This window comes from Carettochelys insculpta, chromosome 13, assembly GCF_033958435.1.
Source record: "Carettochelys insculpta isolate YL-2023 chromosome 13, ASM3395843v1, whole genome shotgun sequence".
NCBI lineage: Eukaryota > Metazoa > Chordata > Testudines > Carettochelyidae > Carettochelys > Carettochelys insculpta.
The window spans coordinates 12,314,616-12,338,965 of NC_134149.1; the positions used below are offsets into that span (position 1 = coordinate 12,314,616).

Below are 24,350 nucleotides of genomic sequence, written 5' to 3' on the forward strand. Positions count from 1 at the left end.
ATCTGTCAGTCAGCCAGGAGCGCTTCAACACGCGCCTGAACCATGCGCACCAGGTGGTTGAGCGCACTTTTGGCCGCCTCAAAGGGCGTGGAGGTGTCTCCTCACCCCCCTTGATGCAGGCCCCACCAACATCCCCCAGATTGTGGGCGCGTGCAGCGCACTCCACAACCTGGTCAAGAGCAAGGGGGAGGCATTCTTTCAGGGCTGGGCTGTGGAGGCTGGCAGGGCTGACAGGCAGCCCCCTGCTGCCCCCAGTCGCCAGGTGGACCCCGAAGGGACCCGGGTCCAGGAAGCCCTGTGGGCCCATTTTGACCAGGCCGCGGGGTGAACACTGGCAGGCCCCCCACTGCACCCCCCATCCTCCACAACACTCCCTGCCCCCACTCCCACATCACAGAGAACCCGAGAGCACCCCCCCCACCTTTCCTTGCAAATAAAAATGGAGCTGTTGTTTTTGAAACAAAAAAAAAAAAACCAGTGAATTCTCTTATATTAATACTAACTAACTAACTAAATATATATATATATATATATATATATATATATATATATATATATATATATACACACACATATATATAGTAAGAACAAAAGGGGGTAACTATTTACATGGGGGGGCAGGAACCATAAAAGAACAGGGGTCTAACACAAACTATATACACAAATATATGATGGGGGATATGTACAAAGGGGGAGGGGGGGGGCCATGTCCTGGGCCCCGCACCCCTCTACTGTCCAGCGCCCGGTGTTGGCGGGCATGACCCTTGCCTCGGCCTCAGCCCTGGCCAAGGCTGGCTGGGGGCCGGGTGAACCGGCAGGCATGGCCGGCGGGTGTCAGCAGGCCCCAGTTCCCTCTCGGTGGAAGGCGGTGGGACGGCGGTCGGAGCGGCGGGCAGGGCGGGCAGAGCAGCGGACGGCGTAGCATGGGGGGCCAGGTAGTCCGCTATGCGCTTGAAAGTGCGCATAAAGGCCCCCCATGCCTCCTGGCGCCAGGCCAGCACCCGCTCTTGCAGTTCCAGCTGACGCCGGAGGGTCGTGAGCAGCTGGGGGTCCTTTGCCATCCTCTGGTGGTGGTGGCTCCACCGTCGGTCCCGCGCTGGGGCTGGTTGGTGCTCCGCCAAGGGGCTGGCCTGCAGCGATGGCCCTGGTGGGCTCTCCAGGACCATGGACACCTCACCGGCGCTATCCGGGCCCTCTGATGGTGCAGCTGTGGAACGCGGCGGGGGTAGAAGAGTGGAGACAGCTGTTAGTGTGGCCCCCGAGCCGTGACCCTTGTCCCCCCACCCCTCTGCTGCTGGTTCCCCATCCCCGGGAGATGCTGCTGCTGCTGCTGGGTGTCCCACCCCCTCCCCCACAGGGGACCTAGGTTCCGCTCCCCCCATCCCCAGGGATGGGGCATGGCACTGTCCTGCTGTGGGGGCAGGGGCTGATGCACTCTTCTGAGGGACATGCCACTGCTGTCCTTGGGGCCATGGTCATCTGGGCACGTGGAGGGCCCTGGTCATGTTTGTTGTTCCTGCCCCCCAACCCCGGGGGTGTGCACCAGGGGGGTACATACCTGACGGTCCGCTCCCACGGTCAGGGGACACCCTCTGGGTGGACGCCCTGCTGGAGCTCCGGGACGGCAGGATGATGTGCAGCCCCCCCGTCGCTGGAGGAGGATTCTCCCTCCTCTTCCTCCAGCATCCCAGGGGTGGGCTCCTGCGGGAGCCCCACGGCTTGCCTCCAGGGCGGACTCCACCTCCAGGGCCTGCTGGGGCTCGTCAGCCGAGGTGTCAAGAGTGGCCGGAGGGGAGGTGGTGCACCGGGGGCCCAGGATGGACCTGAGCTCCCTGTAAAAGGGGCAAGTGGCAGGGGCGGCTCCAGATCGACTGGCAGCATCCTGGGCCCGGGCGTAACCCTCCTCTTGCTCCCCATTACCTGGAGCACCTCCTCCTCGCTCCAGAGCCCCAGCAGGTCCTGGATCTCGGCCTCTGTCCAGGAGGGGCCCCGCTGCCTTTTCCCAGGCTGGCTGGATGCCTGGGAGCCCTGGCCCCCTTGTGGGGGGTGCCCTGGGGGGCTGGCGGGCAGCCATCACAGCAGGGGGGTGGCTTGGGGCTGCAGAGGCATGTGCAGGCTAGCCGCGTGGCAATGCTGCTGCCTGCATGCGCTCTCAGCTTCCTGCACAGGAAAGCAGTGGGCAGGGAGCTTTAAGGGGCTGCTGCACACGGTGACCATAGAGCTCAGGGGCTGGAGAGAGCGTCTCTCAACGCCTCAGCTGGTGGCCGCCATGGCGGACCCCGCTCTTTCGATGTTGCGGGACGCGGATCAGCTACACGTGCCCTACTTCGATGTTCAATGTCGAAGTAGGGCACTATTCCCATCCCCTGATGGGGATAGCAACTTCGACGTCTCACCGCCTTATGTCGATGTCAACTTCGAAATAGTGCTCGCCCCGTGTAGACATGGCGGGCGCTATTTCGAAGTCAGCGCGGCTACTTCGAAGTAGCCGGCACGTGTAGACGCAGCTTAAAAATGGCATTACGGGGTCCATGTTTAGGTTGGCGGAAATTCCATATGAAATGTGCTCGCTCCATTTTCAAGCAATTTTTTCTAACTGTCAGATCCAGAAGCTGAGCTTAGAATATGAGACAAATTGGTTTCTTTCCTTCTCAAGCATCACCACTTGTAAAAGTTTTTATAGGTCAGATTGTTCCCATAGGATCTTTACTGGGTATGTACATAGGAAGGTAATAGTGTCCGGTTACATGACCGATAAACATATCTGCTTATTGGTTAGTGCTACTGGTTTTTTGCAGCTCCCCACCCAAAATAGAATGTGGCTTGCTCAGCCTCTATCCTTGCTTGCACCAACAGGGAAGAGGCCAATCCCCACAGCAGGGACAGAAGGTGAGACAATCTGTGTGTTTCTTCTATTGCCTTGTCAACAAAATTTTACTGAACCAGACAGAATCACCAGAGCTCTATGCACCACCTCCTCTGCAATCCTACCTTTCAGTAAGGGTCAAACAAACATTCATAGTCTCTGGCAAGCAGGGTGTGTGACACTGTTCCCTCCTATTTATGGAAATGTTTTTGAATTTGTTTTTTGCAAAATTACACAAGTAACCTATCACTCAAGAGCTCGTAACTCACTCCAGGTATATTCTATTTGTGTGTATGTATCATTCTTGTATGTAAAGTTAGAAATATAAAGTGTAAATCTGTTTATTAATCTAGGTCTTGTCCTGAAAAACATTAGTGAATTACGAACTTAATGGGCCAGTGTGCAACACAAGGATCAGAGAATACTCTTGTTTTTCCTGTAAGCCTAAAATCATCATGCTGCCCAATGCTGGAATCCATCTTGAATTTGGTATTTTTCCATAGGAAAGGGACAAAGACTTACTGACCTGAGGAAATTCTATTTAAGAGGTGGGAAGCAAACAGTGATTGTCTTCAGCTAGCTCAACAGACTGAGCAAGAACTCCAATGAGGGGAGAAGCTGTTACACCCAAGTCAGAGAAAAGATCAGCTCTGGCCTGAAGAACTTTACCTGAAATAAGAACTAAGGTGAGAAAATATGACTTGTAGCAATTCCTCTTAGTGTATTAGGATTAGCTGGTGTGTTTTGTTTATTTTATTTTTGTAACCTATTTTGAGCTGTCTGTCATCATTTGCAATCACTTAAATCCTACTTTTGATACTTAATAAAATTAATTTTATTAAATCCAGTGTTAATAACTGTTACCAGGAACAGGCAACAGCTGTGCATCTCTTTAACTGATAAACGTCAAACTTTTTATGCAGAGAAAACTCATAACTTTTATATGGGGTACAATGGATTTATTTGGGGTTTTAGTCTCATTGGTGCTGTGGTCCTGGGTCCTGTCAAATCCCTGTAATGGAGCCCTCCCAGAGCTGTGATGGTATCAGTATCTGTTACTCTGCAGAGGGCTGTTACCCCAACTCTGTGCCTTTGCTGGAGGAGACCAGGGCTTCTGGCATAGCAGGACAGGGCAGTGAGGCTCCCCAGGGGGCAGGCAGGATGCTCAGTGCTATCTGCTGACAGTCGCAAGTGGACCGCTCTTACCCAACCAGTCGCAGGATGACAGAGAAGAGAAAAGCCAGTGCTGTCCTGACAGAGACACAGAAAAGACAGCATTTGGAAGACAGATAACAGAAAGCATAGTAGGGAGAGCACTGGAAAGTAGGAGGGAGAGAGAGGAAACCAGAAGACTTAGGAAAGGTAATAAAGTACAAACAGTTGAGAAACAGGAGACAAAACAAAGCCAGACAAGGACCACAAGGAGAATGGCAGCACCGCATATTAGATGCTGCAACTGTCATAGCACAGTGCATGTCATGAGGTACAATATGGCATTTATTACAAAGGGACAGCTTTAATCAAAAAGATTGAAATCTGTCAGTTTAGAACTTCCAGGCACAAGCACGGACAAATAAAAAAAAATAGATCATGAATCACACTAGATCATAACCACACCTTGAACAATTAGTGACATGAGTACTTTGGCCTCAACTCAAAACTACACCCAAGGAGCAAAAGGGAGGAGGAAGATCTTTCAAGCACAGCACACACCACGGGAACAAATTGTTCAGTTAAGCAGCCCGGTCTGCTTATACTGGGATTTTAAGAAAAACATGGCAGGAAGGGGACTGACTGGCTACACGGATTAGTATGGAGATGCTCTTATCCTTGAACACCACCAGTTCAAGAGGTCAGCAGTGATCAAAATCTGATCATTATAATCTGATGATTATTCAGTAATATAGGTGAACACCACATGAGGTGTGGGTATTGAAAAAAATCAAAGTTCTTTTTCTCAATTCTGAAAGACATTTGTCAGGTCAGGAACTAGGCATGTTGTTGGGATACTTCACATCAAGAACTAGAAAGTGTAAAGTCCATGTTCTATTGTTTACATGCGCGGTAATCAAAACAACAGTTTTCCTTATTTCACTTTCATCCTCATCTGACGCTTGACTTTATACAATTTCATGTTAAATGTTCTTCCCAAAACCAGATGGGAAGAAGGGGCTTTCGAAACCAGGGGTCCATTTCGAAAGGCCCCCAGCGACAAGGGCGGTGTGCATTTCGAAGGAGCAGTTTTAAAGCACGCGACTGCCATTATGCTAATGAGAGGTTGCATATTCATAGCAGCACCTTATTAGCATATTCCGAAGTGCCACATTATCATAGCCCTTCCGAAAGTGGGGACTTGTGTGGCCACGGCCAGAGACATAGCCATGTTAGTCTGTATTCTACCAAAACAAAAAAAGCAGTAATGTAGCACTTCAAAGACTAACAAAATATTTTATTAGGTGATGAGCTTTCATGAGACAGACCTACTTCTTCAGATCTGTCCCATGAAAGCTCATCACCTAATAAATTATTTTGTCGGTCTTTAAAGTGCTACATGACTGATCTTTTGATCTGGCTACAGATAGTAGATGCCACACGAAAGGCGATCCGTTAATTAATGCTACTCTGTTGATGCCCAAACTTACAAACAATGCCTAAAATATTATTTTACTGAAGCCTGTGATTCGGAAAGTCTGCATAGGTCACATCTGTGTCTTTTTTTTCTTTTTTTAAAAGGTTGCATACTCTTAATAGATATTAGCAGGAACAGGCATGGAGCAGCTATCCAGTCACGTGGCAGTGAAGCCCCTTTCTGAGAAGTTTTGTCCAATAAACCAGACACATACCTCCATGGCACAAGAGTGATGCTGAATGTATTAATACATCCACCATTCTCAAAGAGCAACACACATCTTGATATGAGGGATGATTATTTCTTGGCCATCTTAACACCCATGTCCATGATGCAGGAGAAAAGTGTAAAGTGAATGCACTATACACTTCATTTTCTGCCAGATTCCCATGAGGTTTAAAAAAGTTCTAACAACAGCACAAGAATTACCTTGCTGTCCTGAATCAACAAAAAAGACTAAGGGCTTGTCTACACTATCCCCCTACTTCGAAGGGAGCGTGGTAAGTAGGGTGTTGGGAGTTCATTAATGAAGTGCTGCGGTGCATATGAAGCACTTTATTAAGCAAATTCCCCGCCACGGCAACTTTGATGTGCTGGCTCGCCGCAAAATTTTGAGGAGTAAAGGGACTTTGAAGTACTGGGGGGTGAGCCGTTGCTAAACACAAGCTGGCACTTTGAAGTTTAACACTTCAAAGTTGCCATGGGAGGGAATGTGCTTAAAAAAGTGCTGCATATGCACTGCAGCACTTCATTAATAAACTCTCAACACCCTACTTGCCATGCTCCCTTTGAAGTAGGGAGCTAGTGTAGACAAGCCCTAAGTTTCTTAGGGCAGGGGCTGTGATCTTTTACCATGCACACCAATAGTGTTGTATTAGTAAGACAGTTTGCAGAATTACCATCCCCTGGTAGTTAAGTAGTTATAAGAGATGCTTGTTTGGAGAAAGCCCCAAAGGTAAACCATATTTTCTTTTCTGAGGGGAACTCATGTTGAACACAACTCATGTTATGCCACAAGTATGTGCTATCTTTATTACTGGTAGCCACTAATTGTCATAAAACTGTTATCACTCTGTCAGTAATTTCTGAGTGATCAGTAAACTCTGTAGCGCCAACTTTAATTAGGTTTCACAAAAGGTATCTATTAAAAATTTTAATATCATCTCACACACCTTAACACCCCAAGACCAACTCTGTTAGAATACTGCATTTATTTTACGTCATTGATGTTCACATGAATTCTTTGTGGAGCAAGATTCTTAAGATAATGTTAAGAAGAAAAGGCTGGGTTATCGATTTATTTAGTGAGTTAAATAGCTACCTTCATGCACACACAAACTCTCTAAGCACCCCAACTTCATGTATAGATAACAAGAGGTAAAGAACAGGATAAATGCATTTATCTTCTCTAAGCAGGAACTTGCAAGACAAACCCTAAGAGTGCTTTATGAAAAGCATACAGGAGAAAGCCAAACAAATGCCATTTTTTCTTAATACGTTGAAAGTGAAGAAATAATCCTTCCCCATTTTTACCAGAAGTTTCTCAGGTCATTTGAGAGACTCTCTCCTTTGCAAGACGGTTGTATTTTCTTGACAGCAAAAGTTCATCCACCACAGGGATGTAACTTACCCATCACATGCAAAGACAAACAAAATAACCTGTAAGTCTCAAATTAATTTTTTTTGGCTAGCTCAGTTACCATTTTTATAATGTTACAGTTTTAAGAGAGCTTTCATTGAAGTTTTTCTATTACCAGAGTCTTAATTTCCTGTTTTGTGCTCAAATTTAAGTCATTGTCTCATAAAGCATGAGCTTGACTGTACTACTATCAAACTCGGATCTTCACTTGATAAATAAGGAGTATGTATATTGGAACAGAACTACACTCACCACTGACAAGTAGGAAACTTTCTGTGACAAGTGTAGAGAACTTATGACAAACTTCTGCAGAAGATAAAATGTGCTTAAAAAGGCTTGATACATATATTGGAAACACCACTCAATCTGTCCAAGTATAAGTTGTGAGGCACAAAAACAAGTTCAGCTGAAGATCCAAGGGTAGGGCCCACGCTAATTCCATTCAGAGTTCATTGTTGCAAGGAAAACTATGACTAAAAATAGAAACATCAGGCAGAGATCTCAGGTCTCACTCTGCCCCTAGGTAGGCTAATTGAGTGACATGCCTAGTTTGTACACAGTTAACTACATTATTAGCAAAACCAGCCAAACAATTCCCACCCCCAATCCATATGTCTGAATATATGCTATCACATGACAGTACAGACCTTCCTCAGCCCAGAGAACTCAGGCAGCAACCTGCTCAGGTTTAAGCTGCAATAGCTTGTATATTTAACACTGCACTGTATTAAATCAAAGCTTCAAAACCAAAATGCCTTGAACAGCAAGCTAGTTTAGGCTGATACTCTTCCCTGAACTCATACCAATATAAACAGGCATGTAAGCATGAGGATTTCCTGTGTTTTGAAGTAGATTAAAGTCGCTACAGCAGACTAAACTAGCCAGAGAGGAGATGCCATGTGTCCCTGGCCAATACCCTGCTGAAAACCTACCGTTTTATGTGCCAAAGAGGTAGCTAAGTTAGTCTGTATCTTCAAAAAACAAGAAGTCCTGTGGCACCTTGTGGGCTAACAGATAATTTTGAACTGCCCTTGTCAACTCTGGCCCTCCTTTTGACTGGGACTCCCTCCTTTCCATGAGCCTATTATACATTTAGGCCCTTCCTCGGGAACCCCCACTCATGCATCTGACGAAGCAGGTCTTTGCCCACAGAAGCTTATGCTCCAAAACACCTGTTACGTCTAAAAAGTGCCACAGGACTTCTTATAATTTTTACAGCAACAGCAGTCGTGTCGCCTGCTCAGCCAAGGCACAGGAGCTCGCAAGCCAGCAGCGCCCGAAACCCCATTACCCCCTGCACTGGCTCCTAGGAGGGCACCTCAAAATGCAGCATCTGCCTCATAAAAGGAGAGCCCACGGCCCGCTCCCCCAGGGCACATCGGGGAGACCTTCCTTCAGAAACAGCCTCCAACGGGACGTGGTCCCGCTTGGCCGTAGGGCAGCGCACCGCGGCCACAGGACGGGAGCCCGGCCCCAGCGCCTGACATGGGGCGCTGCTCTGGAGGGCGGAGACCGGCCCTCAGGCTGAGGAGGGGGCGACCCTCTCCCGCCACCTCGGGTCACACCGGGCGGCCCCGCGCGTCACTCACCCGGGTGCGACATGGGCAGCACCTCGCTGCCTGTGCCCGGGTAGTTGTAGATCACGGCCCCCGCCGCGCCGCGCTCGGCCGCCAGGCGGATCTTGTCGGCGAAGGTACAGACGCCGCCGCGCTGGATGAGGGCGATCCAGGCCTGGCCGGCGCCCGCCTCGCTGAAGTTGGTGAGCGGGCTGCAGGCGTTGAGGCCGTCGGGCCCGTCGGGCTGCACCAGGAGCCCGGCCACCCGCTGCAGCGGCGAGTCCTGCCCGAAGAGGCCACTCTCGCTCGCGTTCCAGCCGCTGCGGTTCCCGCCGCCGGCCTCCTGCCACGACACGTTCAGCCAGGCGGTCCACATGGGGTGGGCGGCGGCCGTCCCCCCAGGGGGCTGCAGGCCCAGCGCCAGCAGCGCGCCCAGCACCAGCAGGACGCCCGAGAACCCCATGTCAGTCAGCCAGCCAGCCGCGGGGCCACGCGCACCGCCACTGGCCCGCCGCCGCCGCCGCAATCCCGCACCTCACTGCGCCCGCCCCGCCCCGCTCTGCGCCGCGCCAGGGGCGGCCCGCCGGCTGGACCCGCCCGCCTCCTCCCGCGGGGCTGTCCGGGCCAGGAACCGGCTGCCCGCCGCCGGTTACAGCTGTACCCGTCCGCCGCGGACACGCCGGCACCGGCCGGGGCTGTATCGAGACCCCTCTGCCACGATACTCCCCTCAGCCGGGGGGCGGGGGGGGGGTCTGCAGCGGCACCTCCTCCCCCCTCGGCCACAGGCACCCTGTGCTGGGCGGGGGCTGCACTGTGATCCCTCTGCCATAGACACGCAGGGGGTGGAGGGCAGCGGACCCCTCTGGCTGCCTTATGGGCCGATCCGGAGCAGCAGCGCCACTCTGACTCCGCCAGGAGTGACTGCGAGCTGCAGGGCAGTGCCAGGCCCGGGTGGAGGAGGAGGGTTGGTCAGCGGTGTGTCCGTGCGCGGACTGTCACGCAACAATGCGAATGGAATCTGGTGCCAGTACAAGTAAATGTTAAGAGGCATCAGACACCAACGGGCGCTGAGCCCACGGTCATTGGCGATGCTGAGGCTGATGATGAGTGCGACTCCCCTGCAGCACACACACCCCCACCCAGCCCCGGAAACGGAGCAAGTATTCGCAGTGAAACCTGTCCGGATGGCTCCCGCCTTGCGGATCCCCCTAAGAGGCGGGGGGAATCACTTGCAGAGCGCACCCGGCCCCGCTTCTCATGGTGATGCTCCAGGTAGGACAAACAACAGTCCCTGGAACACCCCAGCATGGGGTGGCCTTGTGGGTTCTCCCCAAGCTGGAAGAGAGCAGCTGGTGCAATTTCCCAACTCACCCCCAGCCAGGCATACAGCAGCAGCAGCACAGGGAACATCCACAGGGGAGATAAACACCAGTGCTGTGGAAACGGGCTAATCGTTCTGTATTGTCATTGCTGCCGCCCAGCACACACTGGTTATCCAGCTGCCGATTCTGCTTTGCTTTACTGTTTGCAAAGCACTTGCTAAATGTGCAGTGCCATATAAATGATCCCTATTAATAACTATGTTTGCACTGTGCAAATAATATTCACTTGCTGCCTATTGTACCATCTTAATATTTTATATAAAGCCATCACCTTCACCAAGTATTCTTTATTTATGTACTATTAATTTCTGCACTGTTCTTGTTTGATTTACGTAATTTGAAGTGCAAATTCACTTCAGTAGTATATTCAATTCTGGTTCTGTTAATACAGAGGCCTTATCCTGCTACTTCAGTCACATGGGCCTCAGTCCTCTTATTTACATATGCACTCAACTTTAAGTACTTGGTCCCGTGTGCCAATGTGTTTGAAGAATTGGGATCTTAATGAGTCCCAGTGATATGCTAAGCAACTTGCAGAATAGGTCCTAAGGGAACTGCGTACATGTGGTGGTAGGGGTGGGATTTATTTTGTTGATAATTGTCAGTCCTGGATCCTGCAAGCTGGTGTATGCAAAATGACCCTGCACATGAGGAGTGGTCAGTCACCTTTTTTTTTTTTGGGTGGGGGAAGGGTAGGTGGAGACAATGTACAACTCTACAGGTTTGCTTAGCTGTCAGGGGTTGTGTATCTCTTACTAATGAAATTATGTCGCCATCTTTTGTAAAAAGATCCCATTCTGTTCTTTACACAAGAAAGTGATAAAATTTAGTAACAAGTGAATACACCATTATCCAAGTGCTCTGCCAGATGTCCCAGCAGACAACCACAGGGCTCTGCTCCTAGCCCTATGCCCATTCTTAGCTCTGGGGGTTTGGGGAGGGATATGAGTGGGCAGGACTAAGGGAGCTGGCTTTCAGAATACCACCTCCCCCCACGACTGAAAACTCCTATGCCCCTTGAGGGCAAGGTATATTACAAACCATTGTGGCTATTTAAAGGGGTCACAGCTCCCACTCCCCAACACAGTAGCCTGGCCACTGCCCAGGGTTCCTGTGGCTATTTAAAAGGCCCATAGTTCCCAATCCCCACCACTTCCCCTGCAGGAGTGGGGCAGGGAGGTGTGAGCCTTTTAACTAGCAGCAGGAATCTTGGGCTGTGGTGAGGCAGTGTGGTAGCAATGTGGGGGGGGGAGGTAGCAGCTGCAATGCAGGATCTCTTTAGAATGCTGCTGTTTGAAGGGCTCCCAGCCCTGCTTCTGCCATGTTGCCTGACTGCTGCCTGGGGTGTTTAAAAAGCCCATGGCTCCTGACCCTACTGACTACCCCTACCTTAGCAGCAGGGTATAAACCGTATGCAGGCCAGATGCAGCCCCAGGCCTGATCCAAGTGTTAGGTGGGCCATCTCTTGCCCACCTCTGCTGCCAATAGACCCCCCTGTCTGCATGGGACTTCACATGCACAAATGTCACCCCACGCAGCTTTGTTTGCAGAATTAGGGACTTATCCTGGAAATTACTGTTCATGCACAGAGAACATGTGCCCAAAGAGTTTGTGAGAGGCACTTGTTTGATAAAGATAATATTGTAGGTAGGAAAAAACAGACATTTCTCCCAAGATGCTGAAGTAGGAAACCTTTCAAACCTGGAAGTGTGTTCTATTTATTAATAGTAGATTTTGCGCTGATACTGAACTTACTGCAGCTGATAAAATTCTCATGAATTCCAAGGAAGCAGGAATAAGCTAATTGGGTCTGATTTTCCCCTGACTTGCACCTTGTAGAATTGTTTACATTATACAAAATGGGTGAAAAAATCCTGCAAACACACGACTGATTTTACCATATGAAGGCTACGTCTACACGTGCACCCAACTTCGAAATAGTTTATTTCGATGTTGCGACATCGAAATAGGCTATTTCGATGAATAACGTCTACACGTCCTCCAGGGCTGGCAACGTCGATGTTCAACTTCGACGTTGCTCAGCCCAACATCGAAATAGGCACAACGAGGGAACGTCTACACGGCAAAGTAGCACACATCGAAATAAGGGAGCCAGGCACAGCTGCAGACAGGGTCACGGGGCGGACTCAACAGCAAGCCGCTCCCTTAAAGGGCCCCTCCCAGACACACTTTCATTAAACAGTGCAAGATACACAGAGCCAACAACTAGTTGCAGACCCTGTATATGCAGCACGGACCCCCAGCTGCAGCAGCAGCAGCCAGAAGCCCTGGGCTAAGGGCTGCTGCCCACGGTGACCACAGAGCCCCGCAAGGGCTGGAGAGAGAGTATCTCTCAACCCCCCAGCTGATGGCCGCCATGGAGGACCCCGCTATTTCGATGTTGCGGGACGCGGATCGTCTACACGTCCCTACTTCGATGTTGAACGTCGAAGTAGGGCGCTATTCCCATCCGCTCATGGGGTTAGCGACTTCGACGTCTCGCCGCCTAACGTCGATTTCAACTTCGAAATAGCGCCCAACACGTGTAGACGTGACGGGCGCTATTTCGAAGTTACTGCCGCTACTTCGAAGTAGCGTGCACGTGTAGACGCAGCCGAAATGTCCCACTGTCACATGAGCAAGATTCTCATGTTTAAGCTTACATGATCTGGCTCTGAGTTTTGGGAGTGTATTATCACCAACTATATACACTAATGTAACTACATAAAAGGAGTATTCTGTAAGAGCAAAGTTTGGCCAACAGAGGGTGGGATTTTCAAAAACACCCAAGCTGCCAGGCAATGAGGACAGGCACTTAATGGCATAATGAGAAAATCAGAAATGCCTTAAGCTGAGAAGGGAAAATTTAAATGAACATACTACAGAATTTTTTGTTAAAAAATGCATGTATTTGATGCAATAGTATATTGCAATTTTATGTCCAAAAGATCTGTAATTCCTAATCAACTGAAGTCATAGCATAATAATGCAAACAATTACTTATTACTAAATTAATATGAAGCTTGTGACACACACAGAGAGCAAGAGCAAGAGCGAGCCCTTATTTCTATCCGAATGACTGAACAAATTGGTCTCCCCTTCCCAGGCCATAGCATACTCCTCTAACTTCACCCTTGTATGAAAGCTGATGTTTCCATCCAGGAACCATGCTAATGTTTTCAGTATTTCTATGGCACTCTAATTTATTTGCCACATTCAGTGCTCCAAGACCATGGTTCAGGTATACTGAAACACACTGTTAGCCCTTTTTCAGAACCTTATGAAATTAGCTTACTGGGACACTGTCAAATTGGAAGTTAATCAGTTAACTCCCCACATCCCAGGAAAAAAAAATAACATCACATATTACACGCGTCTTTGAATCCACTGACACTTTCTGTGGTTTTACAATAACATTTTGCTATTTAAATATTCCTTTCTTCCCTGTTTTTATGCAAAATACTCACACAAGCAAGGGAAACTGGCTGTACTACCGCGATAGAGACATTCACTATACACAAGAGTCATGTCTACATGTGCACAAAACATCAAAATAAGTGGTCCTCTTTCAAAAGAACAGGAGGAGCGTCCACACGCCTAACACCATCTTTCCAAAGGAAATCAAAGGAATGGGGCACAGACGTCGTAATCCCATATTAGGAAGATCGTCCCCCTTGTGTCCCCCTTCGACAAACTAAATCGAAAGAGTACACGTGTAGACACTCCACATTCAGCTCTTTAGAAAGACGAGTCCCCCATGGTGCCAGTCAGCTGGAGTGCGGGGCTCTATGGTCCCTGTGTCCAGCCACCTTAAAGCAGCACGCATGCAGGAAATCCGGGAAAGGAAGCTGAGAGCATACTAGGAGCAGCCCCAGCACGAGCTCTAGCTGCATGCTCTGAGCGAGACGATGGTCAGCACACAGCCCCCACGTGAGCCCCATGCCCCCCACAAATCCCAGCAGGGCTCTCGGGGAGGAAAAAAAAAAGGGCCCCATCCTGGATGGAATGGAAGCTGCAGGACCTCCTTGGCCTGTGGAAGGAGGAGGAGGTCCTGCATGAGATGCGGGTCAAGCGGCACAATGCCGCTGCCTTCAGCCGCCTGACACGGAGCCTCCTCACCAGGGGCCATCTGCAGCGTACCACGGACCAGGTATGCTCAAAGGTCAAGGAGCTGTGGCAAGGCTATGCCCGGGCCAGGGACCAGACCGGCCACTCCGGGGCAGCCCCAGCCACATGCCCCTACTACCAGGAGCTCTGGGGCATCTTGGGGCCCCAGGACAGTCCCGCACCCCCAGCATTCCTGGACACCTCAGCTGATGAGCTGCAGCTGGAAGAGGAGCAGCAGCCCGGACCACAGTCCCCAGAGGGCGAGGGCACCATGGAGTGGTCGAGCGAGGAGGGGGACTTAGCCGTATACATCTCTTCCACTCGTGCAGCTGGGTGACCAGGAGCTGGGCATTCCCAGACGTCATCAAGGGACCCTCCAGTATGTACATGGAGGGGCGCACACCTGCTCTACAGGGTGGGGGGTGATGCAATGGCTAGTTGGCTGCACACAGGACCGCTGGTCCCGGGCTGCACACAGGCCAGCCCCACATGGTATGCGGCACCCCACAGCGGCGCACCAGCAATGCCCAGCACTCACCTTCAGTGGACAGCACTGCAAGCCACACACACGGGGCGGCAGGTCAGTGCTGGACAGCACTTGGGGCCTGCACAAGAGACGCCCTGGACACATCCCCATTGGCCAGGAGGCCCAGCCTGTGGGGGGCGGGTTGGTGCCCCTTGGGAGGTCAGTGTCCCTTGGGGGATCGGGGGCCCTGTGGAGGGGGGGGTTTGAGCAGGTGGGCCACAGCCAGGTACCCTCTGTCCGGGGCACATTAGTGATATGCTGTCCCCCTCTCCATACAGCCACACCATCCATGGGCCAGGAGAGCCCTGCGCCGTCCCTCGTGCCCGAGAGCCCCTTGGAGACGCCCTGATGCCACTTCACATGGCGCGCCATCGGGGCTGTGGCTGCAGGGCCCCCCACTGGGCTGAGGAGGACCCAGACAGCCAGCGCCAGGCGGAGGCGGCTGAGCAGCACCTGCGGCTCACCGAGGCCGAGATGGAGTGGTGGAGGGCGGCCTGGGAGAGGCTGGTGAACACCCTGGAGGGCATTAGCAGACCCTCTGTGAGCATGCAGCCAATGTCGCCTGCCTCTTGGCCCCCCCCCCCACTGAGCCCGCCCCCACTGCCCGGCCTTTCCTGACAGTGCTCCCTGCACCCTCTCCTCCTCGCCGGGGACCCCACACCCAGGGAAGCAAGGGTTCCGGGGGCTGGTGGGGCTCACGGCCCACCACCCTGGTGCTGGAGTGTGCCCCCCACCCACCTTCCAGGTTCAGAGTCCCCCCACCTGTATGTAGTTCACAACGCATGGTCTCGATAAATGTTTATTTAGTATTCACCACCCCATGCTGTGCTCCTCAGGGGGATGGTGGGTGGTGGATGTGTGGGTGCAGTGCTGGTGGGGGTGGGGGTGGCAAGGACGGTGGGTGGCAGATGTGCGTGGGATGTGGGTGCGCATGTGGGTCAGAGGTGGTTGTCGGCAAAGGCCTGCCTGAGGGCCTCCCTAATGTGATGGCCGTCCCAGTGGGCCTGGCCGATGGAGGTGGTGCCCGGCTGCTCATAGCTGGAGGCAGCAGGAGGGGCGTCCCCCTTTGCCTCCACAACATTGTGGAGGACGCAACAGGTGCCCACCACTTGGGGCACATTCAGGACCCCGACCTCCAGCCACGTGTGGAGGTACCCCCCACCGCCCCTTTAGACACCCAAAGACCTGCTCCACAACATTGTGGGTGTGGTTGAGGCGTTGATTGAATGCTGCCTGGGTGGGGTCGAGGTGTCCCATGTATGGCCTCATGAGCCATGGCTGCAGGGGGTGTGCCGTATCTGCCACCATGCAGAGCAGCATGGTGAGGTCCTCTGCCACCGGGACTTCCCGCTGGAGGATGAACATGCTAACCACCATGTGCCAGCAGAGCCCAGAGTTCCGGAAGACCCGGGCATTGTGGGTGCGGCCAGCCCAGCCCACATAGATGTCGGTGAACCAGCCCCTAGCATCCACCAGGGCCGGGAGCACCACTGAATGGTAGCCTTCCTGTTGATGTACTGGCTGGCACCATGTGGTGGGGCATGGATAGGGATGTGTGTGCCATCCAAAGCGCCGATGCAGTTCGGCGCCCAGTTCCTGGAACCCAGGTCCTGGAACCCAGCGACGGTGTTGTCCAGATCCCCCAGGAGGACAACCCTATGGAGCAGCATCTCATTGATTAGAGATTAGGGAGATTAGAGAGGCTATCAAAATAAAAAACACAGTAATAATAGGAGATTTCAATTATCCCCATATTGATTGGGTGCATGTCACCTCAGGACGGGATTCAGAGCTTAAATTTCTTGATGCCTTAACTGACTGCTTCTTGGAGCAGCTAGTACAGGAACCTACAAGGGGAGAGTCGATTCTCGATCTAGTCTTGACTGGAACGCAGGATCTGGTCCAAGAGGTAACTGTTACTGGACCGCTTGGAAATAGTGACCACAATATAATAACTTTTAATATTCCTGTGTTGGGAAGAACACCGCAGCGGTCAAACACTCTGGCATTTAATTTCAAAAAGGGGAATTACACTAAAATGAGGAAGCTAGTTAAACAGAAACTAAAAGGTAGAGTAATTAAACTAAAATCCCTGGAAGCTGCATGGAAACTGTTTAAAGACACCATACTAGAGGCCCAACTTAAATGTATACCCCAAATAAAAAACACAGTAAGAGACCTAACAAAGAACCACCATGGCTAAACAGCCATGTTAAAAAGGCAGTGAGAGAGAAAAGGGCAGCTTTTAAAAAGTGGAAGTCAAATCCTAGTGAGGAAAATAGAAAGGAACATAAACACTCCCAAATTAAGTGTCATAATGTAGTAAGAAAAGCCAAAAAAGAGTTTGAGGAACAGCTAGCCAAAAATTCAAAAAATGATAGTAAAATGTTTTTTAAATACATTAGAAGCAGGAAGCCTGCTAAAAAAGCAGTGGGGCCCTTGGATGATAAAGATATAAAAGGAGCGATCAAGGAAGACAGTGCCATTGCGGAGCGATTAAATGATTTCTTTGCTTCAGTCTTCACGGCTGAAGATGTTACAGAGGTTCCTAAATCTGAGCCAGCCTTTTTAGGTGACAAATCTGAGGAACTCACTCAGATTGAAGTGACATTAGAGGAGGTTTTGGAGTTAATTGATAAGCTGAATAGTAACAAGTCTCCAGGACCAGACGGCATTCACCCAAGGGTTCTGAAAGAACTCAAATGTGAAATTGTGGAGTTATTAACAGTGGTTTGTAACCTATCCTTTAAATCCACTTTGGTACCAAATGACTGGAAGACGGCCAATATAACACCAATATTTAAAAAAGGCTCTAGAGGAGATCCTGGCAATTATAGACCAATAAGTTTAACATCAGTACCAGGCAAATTAGTAGAAACACTAGTAAAGAGTAAAATTGCAAGGCACATAGAAGAGCACAAATTGTTGGGCAAAAGTCAGCATGGTTTCTGCGGAGGGAATTCGTGTCTAACTAATCTATTAGAATTCTTTGAAGGGGTTAATAAACATGCGGACAAGGGGCACCCAGTGGACATAATATACCTAGATTTCCAGAAAGCCTTTGACACGGTCCCACACCAAAGGCTTTTATGTAAATTAGGTGGTCATGGGATAGGAGGAAAGGTCCTTTCATGGATCAGGAATTGGTTAAAAGACAGAAAACAAAGGGTGGGAATAAATGGTAAATTTTCACAATGGAGGAGGGTAACTAGTGGTGTTCCCCAGGGGTCAGTCCTGGGACCGATCCTGTTCAACTTGTTCATCAATGATCTAGAAAATGAGGTAAGCAGTGAGGTGGCAAAGTTTGCAGATGACACCAAGTTGTTCAGGACAGTCAAAACCAAAAGGGATTGTGAAGAACTACAAAAAGATCTCAGCAAACTGAGTGATTGGGCAGCAAAATGGCAAATGAAATTTAATGTGGGTAAGTGTAAGGTAATGCATGTTGGAAAAAATAACCCAAATTACACGTACTACATGATGGGGTCAAATTTAGCTACGACAGATCAGGAAAGGGATCTTGGAGTTATAGTGGATAGTTCTCTGAAGACATCCACGCAGTGTGCAGCGGCAGTTAGTAAGGCAAATAGGATGTTAGGAATTATTAAAAAAGGGATCGATAATAAGACAAAAGATATCATACTTCCCCTATATAAAACTATGGTACGCCCACATCTCGAGTACTGCGTGCAGATGTGGTCTCCTCACCTCAAAAAAGATATATTGGCATTAGAAAAGGTTCAGAAAAGGGCGACTAAGATGATTAAGGGCTTGGAAAGGGTCCCATATGGGGAGAGGCTAGAGAGACTGGGACTTTTCAGTTTGGAAAAAAGGCGATTGAGGGGCGATATGATAGAGGTATATAAAATCATGAATGGTGTGGAGAAAGTGAATATAGAAAAATTATTTACCTTTTCCCATAATACAAGAACTAGGGGACACCAAATGAAATTGATGGGTAGTAGGTTCAAAACTAATAAAAGGAAATTTTTCTTCACACAGCGCACAGTCAACCTGTGGAACTCCTTGCCCGAGGAGGCTGTGAAGGCCAGGACTCTATTAGGGTTTAAAAAAGAGCTTGATAAATTTTTGCAGGTTAGGTCCATAAATGGCTATTAGCCAGGGATAAAGTATGGTGCCCTAGCCTTCATAACAAGGGCAGGAGATGGATGGCAGGAGATAAATCACTTGATCATTGTCTTCTGTTCTCCTTCTCTGGGGCACCTGGCATTGGCCACCGTCGGCAGACGGGATGCTGGGCTCGATGGACCTTTGGTCTGACCCAGTATGGCCATTCTTATGTTCTTATGTTCTTATGGCTCTAATGACCTGCATGTGGGTGAGGAGGACATGTGCTCTAGCGCAGGTGCGGTGGGCCATCTCCCCCACTGCCTCGGGCCCATTCTGCCCCCCTCCCATCTAGCCCCAGACCCATCCGGCCCCCCGACCCCTCCCATCCAGCCTCTTGCAGCAGTGGGTTCCCTTTGCCCCAGTCGCCCCACCCACCTGCGGGGGACGCGTGACCCAGCTCTACCTTATCTTCATAAGTACGGCCCCAACAGTGGCCTTGTCCACCCCGAACTGTTGTCCCACGGAGCGGTGGGAGTCCGGGGTGGCCAGCTTCTAAATGGCGATTGCAACCCGTTTCTCCAGGGTGAGGGCTGGCCGCATGCAGGTGTCCTGGTGCCAGAGAGCAGGGTGAGCCAGTGGCAGATCTTGTTGAAGGTCTGCCTCAACATGTGGAAGTTCTGCCGCCACCTTTCCTCACCCCACTCCCCCAGCACCAGGCGCTCCCACCAGTGGGTGCTGCTGGGGTGGTCCAGAGGCATTGAGGCACTCAGAAAGGCACTCTGCAGTGCCCGGGGCAGGGGAGCCCCACCGACCCGGGGGACCACCCAGCCACCTGATGAGATCGGGTGCAGCTGCAGCGATGGTGCACAGCCCTGCCAGCAGCGTGTCCATCATGAGGGTGTCCTCTTGCAGGAGCTGTCGCTGTGCCTCCATCTTGAGCACGAGTTAGTTCTGCCAGGCTGGGAACAGCTGGACAGCACTTGGCTGATGCAGAGTGGAGGGTGGAAGAGAGGGCCCTTTAAGGGAGTGGCTGGCTGCAGCCCTGGAAGGGCTTGTCAGCCATGGGACTCCATCCGCAGCGTTTCCTGCCTCCCTTCTTTTGAAAGAGGGTTTGGAGCCATGTGGATGTTCTCGTTTGAAAGACTGCAGCAGCACTTCAAAAGAGTGGATCAACATGTCAATCCACTGGCATCAAGTGGTCCCTTTTGACAGCCGCTATTTTGCCTGCAGAACTTCGATTTTCGCCCTTTGGAAAGGGTGCTCACGTGTAGACACAGCTAAAGGCTGTGTCTACCAGGCAGCCTCTATCAACAAAGGTCACTGTTAACATGGAAACTTCAGAAGTACCTCTGTCAACAGATCGCATCCACACATAAAAATAGCTTGAAAGAGCAAGCCGCTCTCCCCTTAGTCGACAGAACAGCTAACTGGAAGCTCTGCAAATGGGAAGTCCTCTCTGTTGACAGAACTGTCTACATGGGCACTCGTCTATAGCTCAGGGAGAGTCTACACACATAAAGCATTCTGTCAACAGAACTCCGCATTTTCCTCGACATTATTATCCCTCAAAAATTCGAGGCATAACAATCTCTGGACACAGTGCTGTCGACAGAACAGTCCCACACTGCACATCTGCCGACAGAGGCTCTGTCGAGAGCACCCTGTCACCAGTAACGTCTGTCAACAGATGCTTCTAGTGTAGGCATAGCTGGAGATGTATAATACTGCCAGCTGAGGTTTGTGGACAAACTCTCAACACAGCACTTTACCGATATGGATGCTTAGCAAGTCTAGTTGACAGAAGCACAGTTATATTGACAGAGGCTGCTCATGTACATGTAGTCAAATCCATAAAGCAAACAAATTGAAGAGTATGGATTTTTTTACCCTTTCTCTGATCAGTGCCACACACAATGATGGTAGTATTACAACAGAAGATAAAGAGAACAAAGATAGAAGTGTGATTTTTTTTTGAGTTAATGGCATCCCTTCAAAACAAAAGTTTTTACCATAACTTGTCACCTTGCTGATGCTATGGGTTATGTTCTAAGAGCCCAGTAAGCAGTGAAAGTGTTGGTAATGCTTCTAGACAATACCTGTGTTCTGGCAAATTCTCTCCTTTGGCATTGGTCAGGTTCTGAGGGTGCTGGACTAGAGCGGTTCAACCTGTACATCAAGATTTTTCTCCTGAGTAAGGCCTGAGCCTACAAATGTTGAGGCACATGCTTAACTTTAAGCACATAAATAGCTTCAGCTAAGGCCATGTCTTCACTGTCATTTCACAAGGCTGAAACTTTCTAGCTCAGGAGTGTGAAAAATTTTATAAAGCACCAGAGTAAACAAACTGCCAGCACTGTTATTTACTCCCCTCATTTAGGTGGTTTAAATGCAGCACTGGCTATGGCCATATTTTCACTTGAAACAATTTGGCTATTTCTGCACTGGAGAGTTTTGCAGAGAAAACTGGGGTTTTTGTGGACAAAACTCGCAGAGTGTCTATAGACAAAATGCAAAAAAGGCATGTAGATGCTCCTGGGGTCCTTTTGTTGACAGAGCGGATCAACAGACTTGATCTGCTATTATGTGCCGATGCAATCTGTTGACAGAAGTTTTGTTGGGGCATCTCTTTTGACAGTAACTTCTGTAGACATATGCTTCTAGTGTAGGCGTAGCCTTTAAATCTATCCATAAAAACATTAAATCACAGCTGTGGCAGTGTTTTAAAGTGAAAGCATGGCCACAGCACAGGTTTTGGCATATGCCATGACTCCCAGTGCTCCACTTACACAGGGGAGTAACTAACAGTGCTGAGAGCCACTTTACACTGGCTCTTTACAAGCTGTAACTTGCTGTGCTGGGATGGTGTCTTTTCACACCCCTAAGCAAGAAAGTTACAGCACAGTAAAGTGGCAATATAGACACGGCCTCAGTAAAATCAGTGTATTGAATTCTGGCCCCTTTGAGTTTTACCACTGAATTCAATTGAGCCAAAATTTTCCCACATTTTATTCTTTCATTTTAAGTGTTCACTGGATTGTGTTAATTCCCGGTAAGGACTTCAGCAGTTTGTATAGTGCATGCAGTTAAAAATTAAAAAAGAAAAGAATATTTACAGATGTTTACGTTTAAAATTTTTTGTATAAGTATACTAGGGCAGGTCAGGGTGAGGGGGAAGTGCCAGTTAAAATGCTCAGAAATTATGATTCAATGTGTAAAAATGCCCTGGTCACTTCTTGCTGACACACTTACTTCTCCCAAATTAATGAGTCTGTGACCAAGAACATCCTCATTTATGTACGATCAATGGTGACACTGTTTGTTAGCTTTCCCAAACACTTGTGTGGCTGGGTGGGTTTGGCTTAGACCCACACTGAGACTAACAGACCTTTTTTCATTGTTGGTAGTACAAGGGCAGAGAACAGAGTAGGTACTGAAGTACTGTGGTATGTCTGTTTAGAATAGCTGAATACTGTACTGTTCAGAAGATCAAGGAACAGTTGAAGCTCACTGAGAAAATCTTTTTCTTCTAAACTAAGCTAACCAAACGTGTCATTTCTTATGACACTGGAAGCATAGAATTGTCGGTCTGGAATGGACATTGTAAGGTCGTCTAGTCCAGTACCCTGCACTCAAGCCCAACTCGAGCATTGCTGGCAGGTGTTTTTAAAAACCTCTAATGATGGAGCTTCCACAACCTCCCTGGGAAAGTTATTCCAGTTAGAGCACCCTCTACTACTTCTCAACTAATTGAGGCTGATGATAACAAAATTATGGCTTTGTGGCAACTTACATTAAATGAGTTTTTGGTCTCAGTATTGTTCCTGGTGACCACATATCCACAATACAGTTGGTAATCTCAGTGCAGATTGAACATGTCTAATCTCAGTGTTCTTTGTAGCTGTAATTTATCCGTAAATGTTTTTTAAGGGCCCTATAAGCAGTGAAGGTGTGGGCAATGCTACTAAACAATATTGACTTCCAGTGGTTCAGCAAATTCTCTCATCTGGTACCAGTCAGGTCCCCAGGGTGCCCGATTAGAAAGGTTCAAGCTGCAGAATAAGGAACGTACAAACATGGGACTGAGGTCCACCCTCTTTACCAATTAGCTCAGGCATGAGGTACAGTGCTGTTCCTTGAGCTCTACAGCATCTGTTCCATAAGATAGTCTTCTTGAGCCATGGCTTTGATTACAGACATTTCACAAACATTTTATTTTACTTGAGGCCAAGTGATTCAGTCTCAGCTCAGGCAAAATTCCCCTGACTTCCAAAGGGCAGTGTAAGCAGAGACTAAGCACAAATAGAAAGTTTGTTCATACTGTGTGGGAAACCTATTTCATTTTAGCGATTATTTCCTCTGCCAAAGAGGGAAGGAATATCAAAGCTGGTAACATTCAGTCCTAAGTAATATTTGTTGGAGGATCTCAGCACTGCAGGGAACTTAAGAGAGTTAACGTTGCTACCCACCAACCATCTGACTCTGCATTCCTTGTCAGTCAAAACTCTTAAAGCAGCTGATTATCCACTCCATGATAGTGATGGAACAGAGTGGAGAATGAAGCCTTTCACAGTTGTTTGCATGTGCAAGGAAAATGGTATCAGGGCACAGGACATATTTCTAGCAGTCAGAGTTTTGAAAACAAAGTACAATTTACATTTATACTTTTAAAAAATGTTAGAAACCTTCCTGCACTCATTTCATGACGATTTCATTCTCCTTCCACGATATCCATTGACAAGCAGATCTGAAACCTTATTAAGACGTTTCACAAAACTATCAAACACACTCCTTTTGTAACTTAAGAAAAGAGCCTCTGCATGAACAGTTAGCCCAGTTACCATCTATCCACAACAAATAAAAAGGATAATTGTCCAAAGCAGTAACTGAGACCATTAGAGTACTATAGAGGGGTTCTTTGGTACTCTCTCTTTCCACAAAAACAGATAATTTTACATGTTAGAAGGATCTCATCTAGTACTTAGAGTGGTAGATTGGAACTCCTGACCTGGTACAAGAGTTTCAACCTTTGGATGCCATTTTTTGCCCACATATAAAATACATGCAGGGATAATTTAGTACCTACATGGCAGGAGAGTGGTGATGCTTCACTGCAAAAGCCTTTGAGCTGTTCAGAGGCAACATACTATAAAAATGCTGCATCCTATTTTACCATGGCATAAGCAAAAACAATGTGGCAAGTAATATTCAGAAGGGCATTCATTCTCCAGATCTCCCTCTGACATTGGCTTAAGCCTGGTTGACTGTGATATGGGAGGGTTTTTGTCCTGGGCTCTCTATTTGCCTTCTTTGTAAGATTCCTTAAGTGAAGATTTAGTCAGTATAACTTTCCTCTCCACTCCCTTTTTTGGAGTAAGTCATTGCGAAGGTTTCCTAAATGGTGCTTTGGACTTTCAGTTAAGTGAAATCCTTGTTGCATAGAAGTCAATGAGAGCTTTACCAGCGGCTGACTAGGAGGCCAGGATTTCACCCACAACCTTTATCTAAAGCTGTGTTTCCCAAATTGTGTTTCATGGAACCCTGAGTTTCCATGAAGTGAAAATACAGGTTTCGCGA

General features: G+C 49.1%; 1 protein-coding gene across 2 annotated transcripts in view; it reads right to left on the minus strand.

Annotated features, from left to right (window-relative positions):
* RNF128 (ring finger protein 128) overlaps positions 1 to 24,350 on the minus strand; it is a 101,082-nt gene that overhangs the window by 54,462 nt on the left and 22,270 nt on the right. Inside the window, exon 1 of one of the 2 annotated variants that reach the window (XM_075007624.1) lies at positions 8,724 to 9,413. The exons of the other annotated variant lie outside the window; for it this stretch is intronic. Within the exon in view, the coding sequence (XP_074863725.1) occupies positions 8,724 to 9,153 (430 nt within the window). The 5' untranslated portion in view covers positions 9,154 to 9,413. Of the gene's footprint in view, positions 1 to 8,723; positions 9,414 to 24,350 lie in introns of those variants that run through there. 2 annotated transcript variants of the gene reach the window in all.